This window comes from Cibotium barometz, chromosome 14 (genome assembly GCF_041138505.1).
Source record: "Cibotium barometz isolate CiBa-2024 chromosome 14, ASM4113850v1, whole genome shotgun sequence".
NCBI lineage: Eukaryota > Viridiplantae > Streptophyta > Polypodiopsida > Cyatheales > Cibotiaceae > Cibotium > Cibotium barometz.
The window spans coordinates 24,659,749-24,686,590 of NC_141059.1; the positions used below are offsets into that span (position 1 = coordinate 24,659,749).

Consider the following 26,842-nt stretch of genomic DNA (forward strand, 5'->3'; position numbering starts at 1 on the left):
GTGTATCTGCTTTTGCAAGAGCTCAAGCTCTCTTCCTCCCTGCATCTTTTCATTGTATTAGAGCTTGGTTCATGCTAAGAAGTTGAGCAGCAAGCAAGAGAAGCACAAGAAGCGGTAGGAGGGTAAGAGCCTCACCGACTCTTTCCCTTTGTGTTGGCTACTACGCTCTTGTCAAGAGGCACCGGAAAGGAGCTCCAATTGAGGAGATTTCTTCAAGCTTTAGGGTAACTATATTGACCTTTGGCCCAATTTTCAGGCTGAAAACGCGTTTCGAGCATGTTTGGACCTCTATTTTTTAGTTTGTAAGCGTTTGCATACATTACGGGTAAGTTTTGATTCTCTGCAGATTTCTATTCTTGGAACTGCAAAAGTTAAAATTGAAACAATATGGGCCGTCAAGGAAGAGGGAAACACAGTGTTCTGGAAGGATCAAAGGTAAAAACGACCTTGAAGAGGGAGAATTGAGGCAGTATGCAGGTGTGGTTGATAGCGGTGAGACTGGAGAGACCACTAATGAGAGTCTACAGTTGAGTGGGCTCCTGTAGGAGTGTTTGTATTCCACCACGTCTCCCGTGAGTGTTGTCACACTGCCGCGTTGCACTACGGGTCCTCATCCCTCCTCTCACCTCACTTCACTCACACACACTCACTAGCATGCATTAGGGAGAGAGATTAGCAAGAGGACTAGCAAGAGCAAGACTCAATTGCACAATGGGAGAGTATCTTGTATTATGAGAGAAATTCACTTATAGACATGACCATAAGTGTTCACACTCACTTAAACTGTGTCGATGAGACACTTTAGGCTCATAAGAGGCCTAATTCTATTACAATGACTACTCTCATAATATATCCATGAAGTACATCACTTAGGACTTCATCCTAACTTGCTACCGAGAAGAGTCAGGTGAAATCTAGGAGAACTATTTAGGTCAGATTGTGTGGCACATGACTATGCTTATATGGCAAAATTTGTGCAGGTTGTAGAACCCACATGTTTTGATGAGGCTATTGGAAATGTGTGTTGGGAGAAATCTATGGATGAGGAGATGGATGCATTGTATGGAAATGAGACTTGGGATTTGGTGCCATTGCCTGAAGGAAGGAAAGCTATTGGCTGTGTAAGTGGGTGTATAAGGTGAAACATAACAGTGATGGTAGCATAAGCAGGTACAAGGCTAGATTGGTAGCCAAAGGATATGCGCAGACACATGGGATTGATAATGAGGAGACATTTTTCCCAGTTGCAAAGATGGCAACTGTGAGAGTTATGATTGCGGTGGCTGCAGATAAAGGCTGGTTTTTACATCAAAGGGATGTAAAAAATGTGTTCTTGCATGGTGACTTGCAAAGAAGAGTTGTATATGGATCAGCCACCAGGTTTTGAGGATATAGGTCACCCAGAGTATGTATGTAAGCTTCATAAGGATTCGTATGGGCTGAAGCAAGGTCCACGCGGATGTCATGACAAGATTGCTGAGTATCTTATCACTATTGGTCAGATACATATCACTCTCTGTATGTGCGCAAGAGTGATAAGGGTATTGTGGACATCACAGTATATGTAGATGATCTTAATGTTGGGGATGTCAACTTGGATGAGATTGAGCATATGAAAAATCTTCTCAAAAGGAAGTTTGAGATGAAGGATTTGGGAGATTTGTGCTACTTTTTGGGAATTGAGGTCATTTGCACACCTGAGGGAATTTGGCTATCATAGAGAGTATGTATTGGACATGTTTGTTGGATATGATAACTAAGCTATGAAGATTGATCAAAACATACTCAAGGTGGATCAAAGATTGTACAAAACATCATGAATATGAGAGACAAAAATTGGTATATGCAGAAAATTGATATGAGATTAACACAAGAAGACACTAATTGTTGTAATTAGACATGAGCCAAACTTACATAATCACTTGATCACGACTTGTACCTTATTTAGAGACTCCTCTACCCTATTTTTAGTTACATGATTTACATGATTTGTATGAACAACATGCACCAACCATTTGTAGGCTTTACACACCAACCCACTGACCATACTAGCCTATCAACCACATATTAAATTGGACTAAGGAGTTGGGATTACATTTATCCAACAATCCCCCCCTTAAGACCAACTTCTTACAAAACATGAATCAAGTCTAACAAACCTCCTTGACACAATGAGTAAGAGTCTCCCCTTAACAACAACATAGGGTAGTGTTCTCCTCTACAATTCATCAAGTTGGAACAACATAAGTCTTGACTCAACCACATACATGACATAATCTAAAAAGCATACTTATCATCTACATCTTTTATACTGAGACTAGAACAAAGATTTGTTTCTTCTTGTTGGTTGACTTCTTCAACCACATGTGCCTTTGCTAGCTTTTGATCTTTTTGGTAGCCCTTTCAGGATGGATGATTTGTCTTTCCACAATACTCACAAGGATGTTTGGAGAAACAATCCTTAGTAAGATGATTTGTACGACCACAAATAGTACACTTCTTCTTTGTCGATGTCGTAGTAATAGTATATGCATAAGGGTCTATCACATCCTTTGTAATCTTGTTATCTTCTTCTTGCAAAGAATTTACTTTCCATGGTTAGATCAAAGAGTTGCATCTTCAAACTGATCTTGGAATCCTTTGTACCAAAAGTACGTTCTAATAATTTCCAAGCTTCCATAGCTGACTCAATATCATCAATATAATGAATAAAATCATCTTTTCTAAAGTAGTAATGACAATACCAAGTGCTTGTTCATCTTTTGCTTGAAGTGCAGTCGTTGTAGCTTTGTAACTGCAGCAAAAGTACCTGCTTCATCATCAGAAAGTGGCTTGACCATACTCGACAGATTTTTCTTCATGAGGTAGCCCTTCACCTTGATTTGCCAGGTATGGAACCCAGTTTGTCGTGAAGCTGCGCTGAAATCGGGCTGTGAGCTTCGAATTGGAGCATGCGTGGGAGAAAACCAACAAGGCTATAACAAAATTTTGGGGTATAATCAACTCAGGTGCAAGCACGGAAGTAATCTACAGCATGTGGTTCAAACAGAGAAAAATTGGCTATGGTGATTAAGAAATTGATTAGGATTTTGACTAATAAACTAAACCTAATTGAGTCAAGCTCTGATACCAAATGTTGGATATGATAACTAAGCTATGAAGATTGATCAAAACATACTCAAGGTGGATCAAAGATTATATAAAACATCATGAATATGAGAGACAAAAATTGGTATATGCAGAAAATTGATATGAGATTAACACAAGAAGACACTAATTGTAATTAGCCATGAGCCAAACTTACATAATCACTTGATCACGACTTGTACCTTATTTAGAGACTCCTCTACCCTATTTTTAGTTGCATGATTTGCATGAGTTGCATGAACAACATGCACCAACCATTTGTAGGCTTTACACACCAAATTGGACTAAGGAGTTGGGATTACATTTATCCAACAATGTTGTCCAAGCATGGAATGGCTGATTGTAAGCCAATGTCAGTGCCATTAGATCAAAATGGCAAGCTTAGTGCAGATGCAAGTTATGTGTTAGAGGATCCCACTATGTAAAGGAAGATTGTGAGGAGTTTGATCTATGTCACGATCAGCAGGCTAGATTTGAGTTTTGGCTTAGAGAGCCAATTTATGTAGGTTCCACGCAAACCACATCCTGACAGTGTGTGGCGCATACTTCGGTATTTGAGAGCCACTCATTGTTCTATGCAGCAGCAAGCAGGTGTACCATTGGAGCTATATGGGTACAGAGATGCAGATTGGGTAAGTAGCATCTCAGAGAGGAGATCTACTAGTGGTTTTATGTTTTCATTAGGGAGTGCTGTTGTGACATGGAGTAGCAAGAAGGAGCCCACAATTGCCTTGTTGAGAGTACAGAGGCAGAGTACAGAGGAGCTGCCGGTGGAAACATGTGAGGTAGCTTGGTAACGCAAGCTACTGATTTGGGGTTGCAAGTGGAGAGAAAGGTTGTCATATATTGTGACAATCTTTGTAGTAAGCAGTTGGCCACGAACCTAGTTTTTCATGCATGGACGAAACACATGGAGGTACATTACCACTTCATCAGGGAGAGAGTCTTGGCAAGCATCATCTACTTGGCCTACGTCAGCACACACAGGATCAGGTCGCTGACATCTTCATGAAGGCCTTGGGAGCTGAGATACAACTTCATCAGGGAGAGAGTCTTGGCAAGCATCATCTACTTGGCCTACGTCAGCACACACAGGATCAGGTCGCTGACATCTTCATGAAGGCCTTGGGAGCTGAGAAGCTCCATAGATTTCAAGATATGCTTGGAGTTCATGAGCTCGAGTTGAGCTTGAGGGGGAGTGTTGAGATGTCAAGCTCAACATGAGCTGACACTCACGAGATGACTGTTTGACATTTACATCACTGGCAGGTTTGGTAGCTAGCACCGACATATCTTTGCAAGAGATTCTACAGCCAATTAGTCCACATCTACCCGCTCCTCTTAACGTGTTCACATTATGGACCGCTTGTTTATACTCTATTATGTGTGTTAGTCACTTTATCTTCTTTGTAGACCTCTTTTGTTGTGTGAAGAAGAAGAAGAATTTTTAGCCTCTCACCTTGTGTGTTCTCTTATAGGGTTTGTGTGAGTGTGTGTGTGCTTGCAAGAGCTCAAGCTCTCTTCTCCCCTACATCTTTTCATTTCATTAGATTGGAATCTGAGTCGGGGTGCATCCTACTAAGGGGACTCCTTTGATTTCAATACAAGAGCTGTTTACAAAACTTTAAGGTTCAATGTAACCCTGACATTGTAGCTTTTTATATCAAGTCATGTAACACCATTTTAAGAACGGTTCATGATCGAGAGGCAAAGTATGTAATGGATGTTTACTTGAAAGAAGTCTTGATGGATATTTGTACATATACATAAGAACTATACGCAGTCATGATTCTCTATAATTGTGTACTCATTTAAGGCCATGTACAACTTTGGACACATTTTAAAATGTTTTACGTGTCTTATTTGCTTACATTAGAGAATGGCCCTATGGCACTTGGACAAACCTTGTGCTTCACTAGAACACAGTGCCCATGGTAGAATGGCCCTATGGCCATTCTTGAACCCCTTGCACTTTACAAGAAAAACATTGCGCATGTTAGAGTGGCCCTAGGGCCATTCCATATCCGTTATGCTACATTCAAGAAAGAGTGTGCATGGTCGAATGTACCTAGGGTCATTCAATAATCTGGCAAGCATGGTAGATGTAGAGTGGCCCTAGTTGAGACATTTTTAACATCCTTTTATTAATATACTTATCTCACCTTTGATTTTTCAAGTACTTGTTTCAAACCAAATCTTTTTTGTAATGCTCCTTACTAGCCTAAGAGACAAGTTCTATACAAACATTGTTGATTTGAACATTTTTAAATATGCGGTTCTATAGATTGAGCGGCCTTATTTCCAATTTCTTATTGGGAAAGAAGAAAAACTTTAAAAAATTGGCCAATTTTTTCCATTTTATACACAAGCCTAGGGATAAGAAGATCAACATGTTTTTGGGCCTTCCTTATCTCTCCATGGGCATTCAAATGATGGTTGATCCTATTGTTTAGCTTCTTCCCTAATACTTTACTTTCACTTGTTGTAGCTTTCTTTACCAATCTTCGACTTGGTCCAACCTTCCTTGATGTCTTCTTTGTTCTAGCCATCTATTAAAAATTAGACATAAGCAATGTCCGAGATGGAAAAATGATAAGAAAGCTAAATGTAAGTGAAGATTTTATTCCATGGGAGGATGGCATGATTTAAGAAGTTCAAGCAGAGCCTTTTATTGAAATCATGCCATCTTTCCAAAGGGCTTAATATGCAAGCATGTTGTCTACAAATTTTCAAAAGTTAAATTTGATGTCCAAATTACAAAAAAAAAGTCATGGAAATGAGCCTTGTGACCCGATGGAAAGACGGTGCGATTTATGGATTCTGATGGTGTAGTTCGTTGGTATCATGCCGTGCTTCTATGAGCAACTAGTTTTGTTGATATCGAGCTAGTGCTTGAGAGACATGGTAGAATTCAAAAACTGAGGACTCCTAGAGATATTTTAAAGATAACAAGAACTGGTAAGGATCTGAAGGCTACGTTCTGTGAGCAAGAGGATACTCTTTGCAAGAGCATACTGATAAATACTTTGTAGGTGGGACTCTGAGGGCTCTAAGAAAACAAGGAGGGCTGGAAGGAAAGATGGCACGATTCCTCTCTACCTTCGGCTGTGTGTTTTTGGTGGTTACCATATTGTCCTTCTAACAACCCGCAGAAAAAATGTGAGAAAAACAAATCGCTGTGTGCATGGTATTTATAGAATGCGATCGTACTACCACATGGCTCTGGAATGTTTTGCCATGTGGCGTCACGTCACACAAGCATACTAGAACACACGGTTTTGTACTGTCACGTTTTATGTGTCCCCCAAACGTGTGGCTGTACATCCCCCACATGTGGCTATACAGCCACATGTGACTGTACATTCCACACATGTGGCTCCATACTCTAATGGTCTTTTGCCGATTATATAAATTCATTTAGGTCATTTTGTAATAATTTTTCTTGTCCTCTCCAAGAAACCTACCGACCCTTGCCCTTCATTTTGTAAAGCAGCTCCTAGCCCCCACCCACATCCACAAAGCCATCTACTAGTTTAGTAAAGAAGCCCCCAGCCAATGTGATAGAAAGACGTCACGATTTAAGTGCATCGAAGGTCATCGAATTCACCCTATCATGCCGTCCTTCCAAACCTTTGCATAGAGCTAATCCCCAAGCCCCCACCGAGATCAACAAAGCCATCCACTAATTTTGCAAAATAGTCCCCAATCAAATCAACTTGCCCTTCAATTCTGCAAGTTTAGTGTGATAGAAAGACGACACAATTTAAGGCATTGGATCGAATTCACCCTATCGTGCCATCCTTCTAGACCCCTGCATAGAGCTATTCCCCCATCTTTCTAAGATCTAGGTATCTTCCCTGCCAGCTCATATAGGTTCAATTGCTAAAGGGATACCTATGGTAGAAGAAGAACTTTTGTAGAGAAGCTCTAAGTTTTTTTTTCAATTATCAAGTGCATAGGATATGTTTCTCCTATAGTGAACGCTTCAATGTGGCTTTTGACTTGTCTTCACTAATTAATCATTTCAAGGAGTACTATGAGGAAGAGCTGAAAATTTTCCTTGCCTTGGTAGATGAAGAAGCTTTGGATGTTGAAGGCATAAGGTATGATCATCTGACTAGTTTGGCAAAGACTTCATTAGAAAAGGCAAGGTTTCAAAAGAAGTATGATGCACTTCATGATCATGTCAAAATGACTGTTGACAAGTGCAGGTTACATAATAGAAAGTACAGGCTTCTTCAGCATAATAAAGCCTTGCTTTTATATCTTCATGCACAAGAAAGCATTGAGGATGCTAGAAAGAGTAATCTTGACACTTTCGGTGTGTAGTCTGTAGCATTTTAGGGGATATTAAAAATCGGGAAGAACTCGATAATGTAGAAAGAGTTTTGGATAAGAAAGAGGAAGAGATATTGAGCAAGGATTTTAATGTTGTCGATTTCAAGGCAAGATAAATTGTTCTAGAGAAGAAGGATGTTACTATATAGGCATCAGAGAAGGAGATCACTCTCCCACACCTACCTTCCTTTCGAGTCAAGGATAATAAATATTTTGTGCTCCTCTGATAGATCTCCAACAACTCATGAATTTAAGAGAAGATTATTGCCTTGGATTAATAGCAAATGCTTGTGAAGTTACTTCAGAATTTATAGATCCAAATGAAGTTGATGACTTTTTAGTGCTTGACACAGAAGCAGGGAGCAATTTAATTGATGCACCAAGGGCTCTAGAAATGTGCCTTCAAAAGGTTGAAGAACAAGAAAAAACTCTCCCCATAAAAGAAGATTTTGAAGCTATTCAAGAAAGCATGGAAATTTCTAATATGGAAAGAGATCCACCACAAAGACACCATGCTCAGAAGGATATCCCTCCACAAGGTTCAATTGACTTGTGGGAGGATAGGCTACTTGTTTGCAGATGAAAAAAAAGGGTATTTATAAAAATAAATTAAGAATTTATTTGCTTTAAGTTTTAATTTTTTGTTGAGTAAATTATCTTTCCTTTATTTATAACTTGAGATAGGAGATGAAGATAGATTCCTTGGCCGAGGTGGAGGTAAACTTGTTTTTAAAGTAGAGATTCATCCCTCGGACACTATGTTTCAAAGATACCTCCAGATGTGTTGATCGTTTCCCATTCAAATTATTCAAATGATCCACACATTCCATTAATGGCCTTAAAGGTTTTATTAACATACTTAGGATATTCTAAGGTGAACAACTGCCCGACGAAGAAGAGAACCTTGAAAAGGAGGGAAAAATATCTGAGGATAAGAAGAAGAGTTTTTTAAAGATGAAGGGGAAAAGAATAGTTTTTTAAAGAAGAAAACTTTCCCTACTTGTATTGAAGAAAATTTCAGCTACATAGTGTTTATCTTAATGCAAAGTAATTTTCGATAAATAGTGTGGGCTGCTCATTTCAAAGCCAAGCCTTTCTTCAAAATTTTATAATATTTACGTCACTATGACTATTTCTCCATCTTGCATAAAGATATGCTTTATTGAGCATGATGAATGTTTATATAATATATTGATATTAATAATAGTCACTATATTTTTGTGAGGTATAAACTAACCTGGCTTTTAAGAATTACATTGTATCATTGCGTTTGCCTTTGGTAGAATGTGTTGAAGAGCTGTTGTAATGCATTTGTTTTTATTTTCCCACCACCATGTCAAGTTGTATGAAAATAGTTGATACGAGCGACATAGTGTAGACTTTCCATGCCTTGAGTATTCCATGTAGCAAGAGGCCCTTGGTCCTTCACAAAGTATTGACCATGTGTAAATAGAATATGCTTCACATAGAAAAAAGTACATACTAATAATCAATTGAAGTAATATTATTAATCAATGTATGAATGACATGAATCAAAATATCTTACTAAGTAGAAGGTTATGTCCTTGTTGTTCCCCCATGTAGCTACAATTGTTTTCACAAGCATCCTGATTACTGTTTCAAACAGACTTGCGTAATCACCTTAAGTCCTTTGCTTATGTAAGAGTTTTATAAAATTATCAAGCTCAATCCAAACTCTCATGTGAAGCTTTGTCATCCTTAGATCACTAGCTTGAATAGTTGTGTGCTTGCATAGAGCTTTGGAACATTCCCATACTACTATAACTTGTTTGTTCTCATAGTTTGATAAGAACCTCGTAGCTTTGGCTCCTCCTATTGACACATCTACCAGAATATCACCAGTGGTACCTCATTGCTTGTCATCCTTTTAAGTTACACATGTCTACCATGAAAGCCTATGTTAGAGGGTAATATCTCACATTTCTCTAAACATGCATCCGATAGCTTTGATGGCAAAATGGAATAAGCATAGTGAAGATGAAGCTTTAATAACTTATCCAATATTCTAATTTTTAAATGTAAAGTACAAATGTGAGCTCTCTCTAGAAGTACGGGATCCTCGGGCATAATACATGGTTCACCCTTGATGTCGACTTTTTTTTTGTTGACTTTCCCTTGCTCTTGGTCTTTACTTTCCCTTTAGCCTTCTTTTGGTCTTTATCTCCAGTTAATTCCTTTGTCTTGTCTTTGGATGGAGGATTTGTACAATCCATTGTAAGGTTGTACCATTCTAGATTGTTCATGCCATGCAATAGAGACATGGGTTTGCTAAGCTAGGGCCACCACACACCCCATACATGCACTTCAGTGCTTTCAAGTCAGCACTCATGTGCCACTCTACTGTAAGGTTTCGTACCCCATCGACCACAAGCTTCTCACCTTTATTCTGAGCATCAATGATGCTTGGAATTTCTATGTGCCCAGAATAACCACTTGAGAGTATCACGACTCTCATTTGGTACTGCAGAGCTATCCCTAGGTACCATAGCTCCATCTTTGATTGTCCACTATGTTATGGCTGGTCTCCCTTACCTTGAGGGTAATTTAAAGCTTTGTTCATTAGTCCTATCTGATTCTTTCCATTTTTTGATATTTAAGGATTTGTGCCTCATCAAGATTGATAACAAAAAAAAGATTACGCTCATAGTCCTCTACTGTGCACTGATGAAACTTCACCATGGGGCTTATTGGAACCTTCTAACATATGTAAATATGTTATTATACTTGTCATACTTGAATGTTGATTTCTTTTTTTATCTTCTCTACAATCAGGGATTTTATATTCACGTGATCACAAGATTTTTTTTGTTAATAACACTTGTGAACATGTTATTAACATGTTCACATGTTTTCATGTTCTCAAAATAGCAGGTTACCAGTGACCTGGTAACCTGCCGAAGCCCGCCGGGCTTTTTGTTTTCCCGGCGGGCCCGCCGGGAAAATCCATTTTCCCGGCGGGAAAAAAAAGTTAAAAAAATGGTCAAAATATATTCATGTTCACAGTCATTCCTACCATTTTTGGGCCTTCTGGACTCATTTATGATGTCAAAAGTTCAAAATTCTTTGTACAAAAAAAGTTATCTCTAAATTTATCACCTTAAGCTCGATTACCATCAATTAGATCTTATTATGCTTCCAATTGAGTCTAATTGACATCAATTAATATCTAATTGAGTCCAATTGGTATCAATTAAGTCTAATTGGGTGTCAATTGATCGATTGGGCTCAATTGACATCAATTGACACCCCATTGGACTCAATTGGGCTTAATTGAACTTAATTGGATTCAATCAATTGACACCCAATTGGACACAACGGGGCTTAATTGGACTCAATTGACATCGATTAACACCCAATTGATGTCAATTGAGCTCAATTGACATCAATCCTAGTCAATTGATATCCAATTGATGCCAATTGAGCCGAATTGACACCAATTGCACTCAATTGGTACCCAATTGAGTGCAATTGGGTACCCAATTGATGTCAATTGAGTCCTCAATTAACATCAATTAACACCCAATTGAGTCCAATTGACATCAACTAATACCCAATTGAGTCAAATTGATATCAATTAAGTATAATTGGGTGTCAATTAATCAATTCGACTCAACTGATATCAATTGATATCCAATTGGACTCAATTGACATCAATTGGGTGCCAATTGAGTCCAACTGACACCCAATTGATATCAATTGCATCCAATTGGACTTAATTGACATCAATTAGGTACCAATTGAGTCCAAGTGACACCCAATTGATATCAATTGCATCCAATTGGGCTTAATTGACATCAATTTACACCTAATTGATGTCAATTGAGTCTAATCCAATTCAATTCACACCCAATTGATGTCAATTGGGCTCAATTGACATCCAATTGATGTTAATTGGACTCAATTGACATCAATTAACACCCAATTGATGTCAATTGAGCTCAATTGACATCAATCGTAGTCAATTGACACCCAATTGATGCCAATTGAGCCGAATTGAGCTTAATTGATATTAATTACACTCAATTGGCACCCAATTGATATCAATTGAGTTCGATTAGACTCAATTAACATCAATTAACATCCAATTAAGTCTAATTGATATCAATTAATACCTAATTGAGTCAAATTGATATCAATTAAGTCTAATTGGATGTCAATTGATTAATTGGGCTCAATTGGTACCAATTGACATCCAATTGGACTCAATTGACATCAATTGGGTGCCAATTGAGTCCAAGTGACACCCAATTGATATCCATTGCATCCAATTGGGCTCAATTGACATCAATTCACACCTAATTAATGTCAATTGAGTCCAATCACGTTCAATTCACACCCAATTGATGTCAATTGGGCTCAATTGACACCCAATTAACTCAGCCCAATTGATATCAATTGAGTCTAATTCAAACCCAATTGAGTCTAATTACATCTAATTGGACTCAAGTGACATCAATTAACACCCAATTGATGTCAATTAAACTCAATTAACATCAATTAACACCCAATTGATATCAATTCTGCTCAATTGACATCAATCGTAGTTAATTGACACCCAATTGATGTTAATTGAGCCAAATTGGGCTTAATTGACATCAATTGCACTCAATTGACACCCAATTTATGTCAATTGAGACTCAATTAACATCAATTAACATCTAATTGAGTTCAATTGACATCAATTAATACCCAATTGAGTCAAATTGGACTTAATTGACATCAATTGCACTCAATTGGCACCCAATTGATGTCAATTGAGACTCAATTAACATCAATTAACATCTAATTGAGTTCAATTGACATCAATTAATACCCAATTGAGTCAAATTGATATCAATTAAGTCTAATTGGGTGTCAATTGATCAATTGGGCTCAATTGATATCAATTGACATCCAAGTGGACTCAATTGACATCAATTGGGTGCCAATTGAGTCCAATTGACACCAAATTGATATCAATTGTATCCAAGTGGGGTCAATTGACATCAATTCACACCTAATTGATGTTAATTGAGTCCAATTAGGTTCAATTTACACCCAATTGGGCTCAATTGACACCCAATTGATATCAATTTGGCTTAATTGATACCTAATTGATATTAATTGGACTCGATTGACATTAATTAACACCCAATTGATGTCAATTGAGCTCAATTGACATCAATTGTAGTCAATTGATACCCAATTGATGTCAATTAAGCCAAATTGAGCTTAATGGACATCAATTACACTCAATTAGCATCTAATTGATGTCAATTGAGTCTAATTGAGCTCAATTAATATCAATTAGTATCCAATTGAGTCTAATTGATATCAATTAACACCTAATTGAGTCAAATTGATATCAATTAAGTCTAATTGGGTATCAATTGATCAATTGGACTCAATTGATATCAATTGACATCCACTTGGACTCAATTGACATCAATTGGGTGCCAATTGAGTCTAATTGACACCCAAGTGATATCAATTGCATCGAATTGGGCTCAATTGATATCAATTCACACCTAATTGATATCAATTGAGCCCAATTGATATTAATTGAGTCTAATTCACACCCAATTGAGTCCAATTGCATCTAATTGGACTCGATTGACATTAATAAACACCCAATTGATGTCAATTAAACTCAATTAATATCAATAAACACCCAATTGATATCAATTGACTCCAATTGGGTTTAATTGACACCCAATTGATGTCAATTAAGTCCAAATAGATACAATTAGGCTCAATTAACACCTAACTGATGTCAATTGAGTCCAATTGGATTCAATTGAGTCTAATTGGATTAAATTGGATGCAATTAGGCTTTATTGATGTCAATTGAATTAAAGTGGATGCAATTTTTCCAATTGATGTCAATTGAGTTCAATTGGATGCAATTAGGCTCAATTGACACCTAATTGATGTCAATTGAGTTCAATTCATACCCAATTATTGTTAATTGTGTCCAATTGAGCTCAATTAACACCCAATTGATGTCAATTGGGCTCAATTAATATCAGTTAACACCCTTTTGAGTCCAATTGATGTCAATTGAGTCCAATTAGGTGTCAATTGATATCAATTGAGTCCAATTGATCAATTAATACCCAATTAGACTTAATTGATGTCAATTGGACTCACTTCATTCAATTTAGCATCAATTATAATCAATTGACACCCAATTGATATTAATTGACATCAATTAGGTGTTAATTGATGTCAATTGAGCCCATGTGACATCAATTGTGTGTCAATTGAATCCAATTAATGTCAATTGAGCCCAATTGACATCAATTGTGTGTCAATTGATACACAATTAGCTTCAATTGGGCTCAATTGACATCAATTGACACCTATTGATGTCAATTAGGCTCCATTGACACCCAATTAGACTCAATTTGGCTCAATTGACATCAATTGACACCCAATTAGACTCAATTTGGCTTAATTAAATCTAATTGGACTCAATTAGACTTAATTTGGCTCAATTGATATCAATTGACACCCAATTATACTCAATTTGACTCAATTGACACCCAATTAGACTCAATTTTACTCAATTGACATCAATTGACACCCAATTGATATGAACTGATGTGAATTGAGCTCAATTGCATCGAATTAGGCTCAATTGACATCGATTGATACCCAATTGAGTCTAATTATATCTAATTGGACTCAAGTGACATCAATTAACACCCAATTGATGTCAATTAAACTCAATTAACATCAATTAACACCCAATTGATATCAATTCTGCTCAATTGACATCAATCGTAGTTAATTGACACCCAATTGATGTTAATTGAGCCAAATTGGGCTTAATTGACATCAATTGCACTCAATTGACACCCAATTTATGTCAATTGAGACTCAATTAACATCAATTAACATCTAATTGAGTTCAATTGACATCAATTAATACCCAATTGAGTCAAATTGGACTTAATTGACATCAATTGCACTCAATTGGCACCCAATTGATGTCAATTGAGACTCAATTAACATCAATTAACATCCAATTGAGTTCAATTGACATCAATTAATACCCAATTGAGTCAAATTGATATCAATTAAGTCTAATTGGGTGTCAATTGATCAATTGGGCTCAATTGATATCAATTGACATCCAAGTGGACTCAATTGACATCAATTGGGTGCCAATTGAGTCCAATTGACACCAAATTGATATCAATTGTATCCAAGTGGGGTCAATTGACATCAATTCACACCTAATTGATGTTAATTGAGTCCAATTAAGTTCAATTTACACCCAATTGGGCTCAATTGACACCCAATTGATATCAATTTTGCTTAATTGATACCTAATTGATATTAATTGGACTCGATTGACATTAATTAACACCCAATTGATGTCAATTGAGCTCAATTGACATCAATTGTAGTCAATTGATACCCAATTGATGTCAATTAAGCCAAATTGAGCTTAATGGACATCAATTACACTCAATTAGCATCTAATTGATGTCAATTGAGTCTAATTGAGCTCAATTAATATCAATTAGTATCCAATTGAGTCTAATTGATATCAATTAACACCTAATTGAGTCAAATTGATATCAATTAAGTCTAATTGGGTATCAATTGATCAATTGGACTCAATTGATATCAATTGACATCCACTTGGACTCAATTGACATCAATTGGGTGCCAATTGAGTCTAATTGACACCCAAGTGATATCAATTGCATCGAATTGGGCTCAATTGACATCAATTCACACCTAATTGATATCAATTGAGCCCAATTGATATTAATTGAGTCTAATTCACACCCAATTGAGTCCAATTGCATCTAATTGGACTCGATTGACATTAATAAACACCCAATTGATGTCAATTAAACTCAATTAATATCAATAAACACCCAATTGATATCAATTGACTCCAATTGGGTTTAATTGACACCCAATTGATGTCAATTAAGTCCAAATAGATACAATTAGGCTCAATTAACACCTAACTGATGTCAATTGAGTCCAATTGGATTCAATTGAGTCTAATTGGGTTAAATTGGATGCAATTAGGCTTTATTGATGTCAATTGAATTAAAGTGGATGCAATTTGTCCAATTGATGTCAATTGAGTTCAATTGGATGCAATTAGGCTCAATTGACACCTAATTGATGTCAATTGAGTTCAATTCATACCCAATTATTGTTAATTGTGTCCAATTGAGCTCAATTAACACCCAATTGATGTCAATTGGGCTCAATTAATATCAGTTAACACCCTTTTGAGTCCAATTGATGTCAATTGAGTCCAATTAGGTGTCAATTGATATCAATTGAGTCCAATTGATCAATTAATACCCAATTAGACTTAATTGATGTCAATTGGACTCAATTCATTCAATTTAGCATCAATTATAATCAATTGACACCCAATTGATATTAATTGACATCAATTAGGTGTTAATTGATGTCAATTGAGCCCATGTGACATCAATTGTGTGTCAATTAAATCCAATTGATGTCAATTGAGCCCAATTGACATCAATTGTGTGTCAATTGATACACAATTAGCTTCAATTGGGCTCAATTGACATCAATTGACACCTATTGATGTCAATTAGGCTCCATTGACACCCAATTAGACTCAATTTGGCTTAATTAAATCTAATTGGACTCAATTAGACTTAATTTGGCTCAATTGATATCAATTGACACCCAATTATACTCAATTTGACTCAATTGACACCCAATTAGACTCAATTTTACTCAATTGACATCAATTGACACCCAATTGATATGAACTGATGTGAATTGAGCTCAATTGCATCGAATTAGGCTCAATTGACATCGATTGATACCCAATTAATATCAATTGAGAGCAATTGATGTGAATTGATGTCAATTGAGCTCAATTGCATGGAATTAGGTTTAACTGACACCTAATTAATATCAATTGAGTGTAATTGAGCCCAATTCAGCTCAGTTGTAATCAATTGACACCCAATTGATGTCAGTTGCATCCAATTTGGCTCAATTGAAACCTAACTGATGTCAATTGAGTCCAATTGATGTTAATTGGCACCCAATTGATGTCAATAAGGTTCAATTGATGTTAATTGACCCCCAATTGATGTCATTTACGTCCAATTGAGCTCAATTGACACCCAAATTATCCAATTGAAGTCAATTAGACTTAATTGACTTCAATTGTGTTAATTGGATATTAATTGATATCAATTAACACCCAATTGCTATCAATTGAGTCTAATTCGGCTCAATTGACACTCAATTTACCAATTGGGCGTGAATTGAGCTCAATTGTATTATATTAGGCTCAATTGACATTAATTGACACACAATCGATCACACAATTAAGTGCAATTGAGCCCAATTGATATCAATTGTGATCAATTGACACCCGATTGATGTTAATTGCATCCTATTGGGCTCAATTGAGCGCAATAGGATGCAATTAACACCCAATTGAGTGTCAATTAAGTGCAATTGAGCCCAATTAAGCTCAATTGATATCAATTGACACCCAATTGATGTCAACTGAGCTCAATTGAGCTTAATTGATATCAATTGACACCCAATTGATGTCAACTGAGCTTAATTGACACCCAATTGATGTCAACTAAGCTCAATTGAGCTTAATTGACATTAATTGTAATAAATTAACACCCAATTGAAGTCAATTGGGCTTAATTAATATCAATTAACATCCAATTATTATCAATTGAGTCCAATTCGACTCAATTGATACTTAGTTTACACCCAATTTTTGCAAATTTGGTGTAAATTGGGCTCAATTGCGTCGAATTAGGCACAATTGACATCAATTGACACCCAATTAATATCAATTGAGTGTAAATCAAGTGTAATTGAGTCCAATTGGGCTCAATTGAGTGCAATGATGTCATGGACAATTGAGTCAATTGATGTAAGTATAGTTAGATTTAATTGGTGTGTCAATTGAACTTAAGGCCAGCAAATTATACAAAACTTTTTTTGTGCCAATAATTTTGAACTTTTGACATCATAAATGAGTCCAGAAGGCCCAAAAATGGTAAGAATGACTGTGAACATGATTTTTTTATTTTTTTATTTTTTTATTTTTTTATTTTTTTTATTTTTTTAATTTACCCGCCGGGAAAATGGGTTTTCCCGGCGGGCCCGCCGGGAATGCACATTTTCCCGGCGGGATTACTGGCAGAGAAGGTTTTTGCAGGTCATAAAAAATGCCCGTGAATATACATTGTGATCACAAGAATTTTTATGTTAACAATAGGTTTTGTTAACGTGATCACGAAATTGTGAAGACGTTAATGAAATCCCTGTCTACAATCATTAAATCGGCAACGTGTTTGTATTCAGCTATGAACCCTAGAATAGCCTTTTTTTTTGCTGTCAAGCCATTGTTACGGTATGTGGTCGAGGTAAATAACTCAATAGCACAACCATATTTTTTACATTATGTGGTGACTCTTAAATAGCCAAAGAGTTACAAGAATATTCCATAAAGTATGATTCCTTAGATTCTTTCAATCATCCCTATTTGATTCTTTCCTTTTTTTGATATTTAAGGATTTGTGCCTCATCAAGATTGACAACAAAAAAAAGATTACGCTCATAGTCCTCTACCGTGCACTGATAAAACTTCACCATGGGGCTAATTGGAACCTTCTAACATTTGTAAATATGTTACTATACTTGTCATACTTGAATGTTGATTTCTTTTTTTGTCTTCTCTACAATCATTAAACCGGCAATGTGTTTGTATTAAGCTATGAACCCTGGAATAGCCAAATTTTGTTGGTGTCGAGCCATTGTTACGGTATGTGGTCGAGGTAAAAAACTCAATAGCACAACCATTTTTTTTACATTACATGGTGACTCTTAAATAGCCAAAGAGTTACAAGAATATTCCATAAAGTATGATTCCTTAGATTCTCTCAATCATCCCTAGAATCTCTCCTTGATCTTGTCCATTATCCATGTGATGTTGAAATCATTGCTTACGTCATTTCCCATAGGAACCATTTACATACACCTTTTTTTGTTAGATTTGGAACAACTTTCATTGACTATGATGTACATATGTATGTGAGGCTTATGTCCATCTGCATAAGTATGATGATGATGATGATACATTTATATGTGAAATATACACGTGTATGTGAGATGTATGGACATACACTGAGGGATATGGGAGTGTCTTACATTGAATCTTGCAAAATAAATTTGGAAAAACTTAATCAAACATGAGGTGAAGACTTTGGAACTCACGTAGGGAGGTGGGTGAAGCAGGCATTGCTGCTGCCGCCGTTGTGTGGCATGCATGCATGATGTTTGTCTGCACTCAAACATGCTCCTAATTGCCTATGCGTAAGCACCGCTAATTACTCCGCCCATTGCCATGGCTTCTTCTGCTGCTCCCTTCTCCTTCTTTCCTTCTAATCAAACAATAATCACATGATCACCTGCATCAACCCTCCCAAATCCTTAACCTCGTCTCGCCTACCTTTGATTAAGCTTGTCTCTAATCAAACATGAATCACCAGCCGCAGCATAAACCCTCCCAAATCCATAAAGTAGGCCTTGGAAGATCACGGCAGCTGCCTCCTGGCTTAGTGGTAAGAATTCATTTTATCAATCGGATTTTCCTTAATTGTTATTGTAAGGTTAGTTAATTGATCTAATCATCCAATGCCATGCTTTTTACTTGTCCATCTAAGTAAACATTATGCATTTGATCAGGATGGAGCCGCACGAGCTCGTAGATACATTGGTCAGTTAAACAGAGAAGATAAACAGTTGTTGCCAGACTTAGCAACCATCAGAAAAGTTAATACCAATACTAATTATGGAAGCTCTCACAGGCATCGAGAAGAAAGGGTGATTCATAGGATTTGTGGACAGTTTAGCAAGAAATGTAATGCTAATGCTAATTCTACGAGGAATAATTACAGTAATCACAACCCCTCGATGCGTTGGATTAATTCAAGTGCAGCAATTAGCAGAGATCATGAGCACTATGGAAGTGCCTCATTTCGCCGCTCTACTAGTATTGCACCATCCAGAGATCAACCTTATAGAGAAGCTAATGACGGAGCTAAAAAGCAATTAGTGAGGAGCAAATCAACCCCATCATCACCCTCTTATAATCTTAATAATCAATCTGCAGCCACGTCCAGTGCGGCCCACAAATTGCAGGCTGGTGGTATGAGGATTAATTCAAGCATGAAGGTAGAGCAGAACTACAGAGCAAGGGATCAGCACTTTAATTACAAACCATCAAATGGTGCATCAGGAAATCCTGCTCTATATAAATCAGATGGTGGGAGATTTATTAATAGTAGAAATGATTACTTAGCTAGATCATCAAAGGCCTTGATTAATAATATCAATGCTGGAAAGCCTATGATGAGCAGAGAGGATTATTTAATCAATCAAGCCAGACTACAACAACAGAGGCAAAAATCTGGCATGGTTAATCACCATCAACCGCAACCAACATCTAATAATTACCATCAAGCCCATGCAGGCAGTAATTATGATCATAGGGGGCAACTAAAGCCACAACCAGGATTAATAATGCGTGATCAGAGTAGTGGTGGTTCAAAGCCTTCGATTAACGATAAGTACCAATCCCAGAGATTAATGATGCATGATCAGAGATTAACCCGTGTAAAGGACATTCATGGGCGATCCATCACCATTCGGAGCCAGTCTTTGCCTCGGCAAACTACAATGCAGGATGTGCTGAACGTTAAAACAGCAAGAGTGGGCATTGAATATCATGCACTGCATACCGCGGCCAAAAAGGATCTTCAAAGAAGCCTCTCGGAGCCTCGTTCGCGCATGGAGCAGATGGTTAAGGTCTCATTAACCAATGATGCTGGCGCTAATCCTAAGACAGTAGAGAGGAGTGCGAGCTTCCGTTATGCTACTAATCATGACCATAAAAGGTCGTTGGAAGCAAAGCAACACATTAGTCAGCACCAACAAAGTAGGATTAGTGTAAGCAATGATGCTAATGAGGGTATAAATTTAAGGCATGCAATCGCAAGGGAATCTCTTGATGCAAGGAAAGTGTCCGTGTCTAGCAACAGATCAGAAAGGTTTATCTCTTCAATCAAATTAGAAGGGAGACAACATGATCTTACAACTAGCGACAAGTTATTGCATGCAAGGCAAGGATCCATGGGATCAGATATAACGAGATTAAGGCCATCCTCATTTGATAATAGCAAATCACAAAGGTCATCTCCATGTAAACAAGAGCAAAGTAATGCTGCACACAATGAACCAAGGTCTTTCCCAACTAATAACCAAGAGGATATTAGTGCAAAGCCAACTAATAACCAAGAGGATATTAGTGCAAAGCCAAATGAGACAACACAAAATGGTGATAATCTTAACCAATTATCTAGTAGACTTGAGAGTAACCAATCTGGTCTCAACACTAAGAAGAGCAGAGCACCCCCCCTCTCCACCAACAACAACAAGGACCGTGACATTGCAGTGTTGAATGATTTCCTCTCCCAACAACGAGGCAAAGTAAGGGACAACCTCCCCACCTCTCGCTTTCATATCATTCTCTCCAACTCAGGTACATCAGCATCCCCACTTTTTTCATTTAAGAAATCTCTTCTCATGTTTGTATGTTTTCCAAAAGCAAGGAAATGTGTAGAATATTATTGGTCACTCCATAAATAATCCCCTTTTGGATTCACTTTAGAGCATACACTCTGCATCTATTGCAGAACATGTTAATTCAAAAGTGATTCAATCCATTCTACAACACTTTAGGCCTCTTTCAGCACACATCCCAAATTAAACAAGGAATTAAATCAGGCATAACTATAATACATGAATCTCCCTTAAAGAAGAACATATTCTAAGATACATTATTTCATAATTCTATATTTAAAAAAATAGAAATTACTTCCCCACCTTGTACATGGAAAAACCACTTTTTCACTTCTATTGTGCTGCTCTCAACCCTTGCCTTGTGAGACAAAACCATATATAATGGTTTCAACAGTATCTAGATCGAAAATCAAGAAAGATTGAGTCATCATCATCATCATTACAATCTTCGTCATCGTTTTCCTCTTTATCCACCTCAATATAAATTGAAAGTTAGTTAAGAGGCTAAATGAACATTATTTCACCAAGAATCCTTTTTTTTTCTTTTTTTTCAAAAAAAAAGCAGGATTGTTTAGAAAAGGAGAATCCAAGATACATTATTTCACCAAGAATCCTTTTTTTTACATAGTGAAGTATTGAGTGACATTAAATGCTAGTTATTAGTTGGCATTTATGAATTCCTACTTTTCTGTTGGATACAAAAGGTAATTTGTATTTGAATTTGTGAGTACAATATTCTATCTTAATTGTTTATAATATTCTATCTTAATTTGTTTGTACAATATTAGACTATCTTAATTGTATTAAACTACGCCACTTGATAGCACTAGAACAACATACTTTGACATACACCACATGACTTATGGAATTTTACAAAAAGGGTGATGTCATTTGCAGCCTCTAGCTCAATGATATCATCAATATGCTACTCTTGGGTGTTACAAAATACATTAGGCAAGACGGATGGTTGGGACCATGTTCCCATAATGAACATTAGTAGATGCAACATGCGGAACAACAAAGAGCTTACATTTTTGTTCCAACAAGCTAGACTAGATGAGCAAGCTCTTTTATATGATGATGAGGTGATGATCTCTTTTGTGTTTTACTCAAATCATGCAATTAAAAAAAAATCTAAATTAACTCATTCCATGTGAGAAATATTGTGTTTATTTCTATGTACCCATAAAGATCACTCCCAGTCCATGAAAATAGGCTTCAAGATGATATTGTGCATTCTAGGGGATTTTGATTTTTTTCATTTCTTCTCTTCATCAATAGGTTGACTTGGAGGCATTAAGCGAGGGTGGACAACTTCGAGTTTCAATGGTTGGTCGAGACATCATTCAAACACGTGAAAGGGTAATTATGTTCTTAGCTAGAAGGGATTATTATTCATTAAATTGACTTTTGATGAGTTTTTCATTTAAAATTAAGGTGGTAGTTTATATGGAGATAAAAAGAACATAAATTATTTTAAGAATCATGTGTGTGCATAAATTGAGAATCATGTGTATGTATTGCACATGTGCGTGCATGCGCCTTCACTTTAAAACAAATCTCTCATAACAATCCATGTATATCTAGTTATCTATACATATATTACCATTTTAAGATGAATACTCAACACCCCTATTGTGATATAAATACACTTCCCCCATTGTAATGCACATCTAAAATAAATGTAGAGTTTGTAAGTAAACCTAATTCATTTTTCCCCCTGAGGCAGTGCCAAACTAATTTCATATTTAGAAGAAGAAAAGTATAATATTTTACAAGCATCACATTTAAGGCCCACTTGTGATTGTTGTGAATGTGCCAAACTAATTTCATATTTAGAAGAAGTAAATTAATATAATTCACAAGCAAGGAATTTGTAAAAGCTACAAAAAGAAGACTTAACACATTTGCTTTATGTAATTTTAGGTTGCCTCATATTGCATAATTATTGAAGAAGGTGTAAAAACAACACTTAACACATTTGTTTTATGTAATGTAGGTTGCATCATATTGCACAATTGTTGCTGAGATATTACGTAAGGAGGTTCATCCTTCATTACAAGCTAAGTGCATAAGAGTTCTACTGGTAAATCCTATTTTTATTTAAGGTGGTTGTTGATCCTTCATTTCAAGCTAAGTGCATAAGAGTTATGTTGGCAAATCCTATTTCTAAATTTTTAAGTCTATCCACTGGTTAATTCATACTAGCTTTATACCTTCACTTAGTATTGTTTATTAAAAGAACTTTCCTAAAACATAAGCTTTTTGATAATGTAGCTTGCAGGTATACTTATTGATACAAAAAATCTAGATTCAACCAAATCGTTTTGCACAAGAAGGGACGAAGTTGCGGCCAACTTTCTTTTGCCAAGGGTTGGACAAAAGGGACGTGGTGTTTTATACGATGAATGTAAATATCACATTTGAGTTTTGTATACTTAATATGTGGCAAGTGATAATCTTAACCCAATTCATACCTTTTTGTTACACTTAAAGTATTATAAGAAGGCGCTCACCTTACTTATGATTTGCCTTTGTTTTGTGGCAGTGAAAAAAAACCATGAGACCCAAGATTTTCATCACATGATGTCTTAAAACTATGGAAGTAGCCATGATACTATGGTATCTCATAGAAATAACAAGTTTTAGAGAAATGTTTACATTGATATAAGAAGGTGCTAGAAAAGCAAGAAAAACACTTCATCTAAAGCTTGCAAAAAGAGAGCTAAATTTTAGTGGCACAGCATGCTAAATTGTTTATAGGGTAATATATATATAGCATAATACAACTATAAAATGCCTCAATATTCTTATCCGAATGGGGTTAGCATATTTTCTTTCATTGGATTCATGTTCAAGGATGCTCCCAAGAATTTCAAAGTTTATTACTTTATCAATAGAATAAATTATATATTTCTTATGCTACTTAAATGTCTAAGATATTCATTTGGTCTTTTTGTAACAAAAATAGAATTAAAGAAGGTGATAGAACCAAAATAAATCTATATTCTAGGTTTCAAGCATGTGATGAAGTAACTTATTACACATTTAGAATTAAAATATCAAGAAAATAATATCAAAGTAAATATATTTTCATGAATAAATTAATGCTTGACATTTTAAGTTTGCATGAATACATGGACAATTTTAGCATTATAAATATCCTCTATAAAAATAAAATTTAATAGTAATTTTAAAAAATTTCTTAGGTAATCCATACACCTGGTTAATTCTAGTGGTGTGTTGGTCATAAAACATGATAAAAGTTTCTATTTTCTAACATTAATTTTAGCTCAAAATGTGTAGCGTGTGTAAAACATTATAACTTGTGTGTTTTCAAATAGCAAGATCTTTACAAAGAATAGATAAATAATTAATTTAATTACTATTATAAACCAAGATTACATGTGCCTAATTAATAAACTTAGATAGAAATCTAGGAATTTAGGAATGACACTTAGATGAAAATTCAGGAATGACACTTAGCTGGAGATTATATGCACTATAAAAGAAGAACTCTAGGAATTTAGGAATGACACTTAGTTGGAAACGTGGGAACGACACTTAAATGGAGATTATACTCACTATAAAAGACAAACTCACAATCAAATGAAGGTAGATCTAAAAAGGATGGAAGAACATCTATTTACACTACCCAAGGGTGGTGGCATAGGTTATCCTTAGACACCCTTTTGTTACATCCACCACCTAGACCTAATTAAATATCCACATCACTCAACTCTAGAAAACTAGTAGATTAAACTTAAGATATATGGCCTAGTGCATCTTTTAGACCCATTTAAGGTCATTTAGGCACCTGTTTTGTCCTCACAATCGAAGGACAATGTGCTCAAAGAAGATCTCCCTCCTCTTAGTGTGGTTTGATATGGGTATATCATCCCACACTATTTAGCCTATTTGAAATGATGCTAAGCTTACCTAAGTTATTTCTTAACCATCCATCAAAATATGACCCATCCTCCTCTACTCTTAGTGTGGTTTGATATGGGTATATCACTCAGGGGGTTCACTATATGTAAATCCTCCATATCACATGCGTTCAAGGCCTATTTAAAAAACCCCTTATTTGTAAAATTTTCATGAATAAATCACACCCTTTTTCTATTCAATCTATGAATACCCCCATTAAATGATACCCTTTTGTATGTAAAAAATGTGTAAAAAAGGGATTTTAAAAACTCCTTCTATTAAACCCATGTACTGTGCTATCTCTCAAACATCCATCCACATATGCCACCCATCCTCAATCTAGAGACTAGGATTGGTTGGGTTTCCATGCTACTTGTACCTAAAGAGGCTTCTCCTCCTTATGGGGGCCTAATCACATAGAGATACCCATTATTAACCACATTTGCAAGAAGATGACAACAATGGAGTATTAATTTTCAAAACCTCCCTCTAGATCCCACTCATAGGTGAACCACATTTTGACCCATTGACACCAAGTTAATGAAGGTCAGTCTAGAGGATCTCTCCCTAGAGCCTTGCTAAATATGTCACTATAGAGGATCTCTCCCTCGAGTCTTTGGTGATATGTCTACATAGGACTTGATTGTTAAATAGTAAGACCATCTTGACCTCTTTATCCATGATCAAGTCATGCATAACATGGTGTAAAATCTTTATTTTACTTGTGCAATCATGGAGTGTATGATTATTTGCAATGGATATACATTTTGGTTATTGTGCACTAGAGCACCATTGGCTACTCTTTCAATGTCTCCCAAAATCCTCCTCAACAAAACCACTTCACATGAATCAAATCATGTTACCTGTACTCAGCCCCTGTAGAAGAAAGAGAATGAAATCTAGTTAAGGTATTACCCAAAGTGTAGGCAATAATGTACTCTTGTGTACCTATGTACACCTTAGATGTGCTTCAATTAATGTCCATTCCTACCTTCCCAAGGATTATTTGATAACATACTCAATTATTTGGCTTCTGTACTTCAATTATCTCCATTCCTACCTTCCCAAGGCTTATTTGATAACATACTCAATTATTTGATTGTGTTACACAATAAGATGGGAATCTCCACATGCCTCCTTTATTATTTCATATCCACCTATGAAGAATCATTTTTTGTGGATATATTTTCATCAACCTCTATGGGAATGAAAATTGACTCACACTCAGCCATACCAAATGCCTCATTTGGAGAAATATGGACTCTCCATTTTTCCCCTTAAGGAGTGAATAAAAAACGATTGGCCTGACCACAAACGAGAGAGCTGGGATTCTAGATCCATGTAACATGGATCTTTTTGTCATATCTTTGCCCAAATCTCTTAAGATAATAAAATAATAGAGCCCATATCTTAAATAAATAGAGAAATGTCAGATTTCATGTTAGATTCTATATCTTTCATGTCAGATGTACCTTGTGGTTCGCACATGGAAGTTTGAAAACCAAATTTTGTTTTTTTTCTTTTTTTCCTTTTTTTTATATTTAACTTTTCACTTTCCCTCCTTTTGCATTTCACTACCTTTTCATTTCCCCCCTTTTTTAGCGAAATTCAATTTTGCCATATCTTCTGCACCTCTAGTTCTTTCTTCACAAAATTTTACAAGTATGTTGTTCTCTACCATAGGTCTCTCCTCATAAAATTTCATCTCATTTGGACAAAACCTCTATGAGTTGTGTACATTTTCTCACATGAACTTTTTGTTCTTTGCACCACAAATAGCTATCTTGAT

General features: G+C 36.1%; 1 protein-coding gene across 1 annotated transcript; it reads left to right on the forward strand.

Moving 5' to 3' along the window:
- Window positions 1–18,890: 18,890 nt before the first annotated feature.
- Window positions 18,891–23,997, forward strand: LOC147631836 (uncharacterized). The gene is made up of 7 exons (XM_086807893.1): window positions 18,891–19,103; window positions 19,228–21,082; window positions 22,021–22,208; window positions 22,405–22,485; window positions 23,123–23,209; window positions 23,401–23,533; window positions 23,672–23,997. Exons 1-7 carry the CDS (start codon window positions 19,020–19,022, stop codon window positions 23,716–23,718), a joined length of 2,475 nt encoding a protein of 824 aa, XP_086664019.1. The 5' UTR covers window positions 18,891–19,019; the 3' UTR covers window positions 23,719–23,997.
- Window positions 23,998–26,842: the final 2,845 nt, after the last annotated feature.